The 2,329-nt window shown below is 53.3% G+C and overlaps 1 protein-coding gene across 1 annotated transcript; it reads right to left on the bottom strand.

The window, feature by feature from the left end:
• Nucleotides 1–512: 512 nt before the first annotated feature.
• M436DRAFT_10495 (uncharacterized protein) lies at nt 513–961 on the bottom strand (the record flags this gene model as incomplete). The annotated part of the gene is made up of 2 exons (XM_013567332.1): nt 513–799; nt 865–961. Coding segments are annotated over 2 exons (384 nt in total), but the record flags the coding sequence as incomplete, so codon positions are not given.
• Nucleotides 962–2,329: the final 1,368 nt, after the last annotated feature.

The following is a 2,329-nucleotide window of genomic DNA, read 5'->3' on the forward strand; positions in this document are numbered from 1 at the left end:
CTGCAAGGTCGAATCATGCGAAGATCAACACAGCAGAAGAAGATGATAATGATGACGGTGGTCGAAACGAGTTGTAATACGAGCAAGTGGTATCGGATAAAGTAAGCTAGAAACCACGAACAGCAGATGTAGACCCTCCCAAGACGCCATTCCACTGTAAAATAAACGCCGCGACCCTTAGTCGTCCATTACTCTCTCATCGATTAGAAGTCCGGAAGCGATGCAAAGAAACGTATAGAAACCCATAGTAGAGTGACCTGATGTCTGGTGAAGAAAAGAATAAAAGAAAAGCCCTGAGTTGCACGAGTCGAAAGGGTGTATAGCTTGGACAAAACAGCCCCGCTGACCGAAACCAGATGGTGTCATGGTTTCCCTATTCCTCAGTCGTGGTCGACCGTGATGATGTATTCTCGTGAAGCCGAACCTGGGCGTAGATTGTCGCTTGCCATTGCATACTAAGCATCGTCATCGCGGTTGTCAGCAGCGTTTGCGCGGTCTTCTTCCGAAGGCTCCAGCCCAGCACGTTGAGCGCATCTTTTCCAGGCATCTTGTTCTTTGTAGACTTGATGCAACTCGGCCTTGAGTCTATCACAGGATCCGCTCAGTTCAGCAATAGCTTGCTCGGTCAGGAGCTTCTCCAGCGTCCACTTCTCGATGTTTTGTGATTCATTTTCCTTGAGCTGAGTGATGAATTGAACCGCACGCTGGAGAATGCTTCCCTTGTTCTTTTCGCAACCGGGTACGATCTTAGCGAGCTCGTTGATGCCCTCATTGATCGTTTCACGGCGACGACGTTCGACTGTGTTCAATATCAGAGAACGGCCGACAAGGAAGGTGACATGATGATCTGGAGCGATGACTTACCTTCTTTGTGGTTGTCGCGGCGCACTTTGTGCCATTCATCGGTGCCCACGGCTGGTCTAAGGCCCGAAGGGGTTGCTGATGGTGAGCCCTCGGTGGGACCCAGGACTGAAGTCTGTGGGGGAGCTTGTTGCTGCTGTTGTTGAGGTTGTGCGTTTTCTTTCAACTGCTCGAGACTAGAAAACTCGCCATACGACTCGGGATTTGATTGACCAGCACCGGCCTCGAGGGAGAAGCCAGCGCTTGACTCGCCGTGGCCGTCGTTGTGTGTGAGGAAAGACTCGTCATGGTTCTGTGGTACGCCCATGGAGTAATGTAAAGCGGCATTCGCCGTCTCGCTAGCGCTCTGTCCGTTGGCAGGACTTTGTGGGTGGACGTTGTGATCGTGTAGAGAGTGGTCATGTACACCGTGGTCGCCGGCATTGTGTTGAACCAAGGCATCGGCGAAATGTGGTGGCATGTCGTTCTCGTGGTTCAAGAAGGGCGTTTCGTACTCGACCTGGGGGTTCGGCGAGCCTCTGAACTCCTTGAAGTCATTGGGCGCAGGAGCATGACCCACATCGTGGTCCAGCGAGTCACGCTTACGCTTGTGAGCCAGGGAGGCCATGTTGGGCGGGTGTGTCTATGTTATTTTCGATCACGTTCTTTCGTAGAGATCACTAGCGCCTGCTGCTTGGCTTTGCGATTTGGGTTGGCTTAGGATATTGGCGATCACGTTCGAGTACGAAGGTAGGAAGACTATGCTGACAAGCTCAGTCAGTAACGCGTAAATCACAAAACGATCACGAATGGCCTCGAGCAACCGGCAGGCTGGCGGTATATGCTATGGCCACGGCTTCTAGCGACGACGCGCGCTGGCATCGGTTCCGCCATGACGAGGTCGAGGTCGCGACGCGTGCGCAGGCGAGAAGTCGCGCAGGCGCATCGACGACGAGCAAGCGACACCGCTCAAGAACCATGCCGTGTTGGCTGTGAAGAGCACGTCTGTATAGATGTGCGATTGCCGGGACGACAAGGCGGATATGGCACTCACCAAATTCGAGAGTCGACGTCGTTTGAAGATCCCGTGACAAGTCACGAGTTCGCAAGCCGGGCGCTTTAGTCTTGCAAGAACGCGACAGACAACACCAGCAAGTTGGGTATCAAAAAGTAGATGTGGAGAAACAAATCCTTCAGCTCTGCGCGGCGCAGTCAGGCCTGGACAATTTGTGATATTAATCGTCGCGATAGCCAAAGCCTAGGAGAGGGAGTATTCGAGGTCACGTTGAAAGATCACATGGGATGGGGAGGAGGAAGGTGGGCCAAGATCCCCCAACTTTGGCAGTCGCGCTCCGGCAGACTCGACGCTGCTTCCGTGCCCCGACGCGACAAGACGCTCATCCTTCGTTCTACCACCCGTCGACCTGCATTCGAGCACCAGCTTCTCTCTGTTTATTTTTAACTCTGCACTGTGCCCAATTCTGCGGTG

Source organism: Aureobasidium namibiae, assembly GCF_000721765.1.
Source record: "Aureobasidium namibiae CBS 147.97 unplaced genomic scaffold scaffold_26, whole genome shotgun sequence".
NCBI classification, from domain to species: domain Eukaryota; kingdom Fungi; phylum Ascomycota; class Dothideomycetes; order Dothideales; family Saccotheciaceae; genus Aureobasidium; species Aureobasidium namibiae.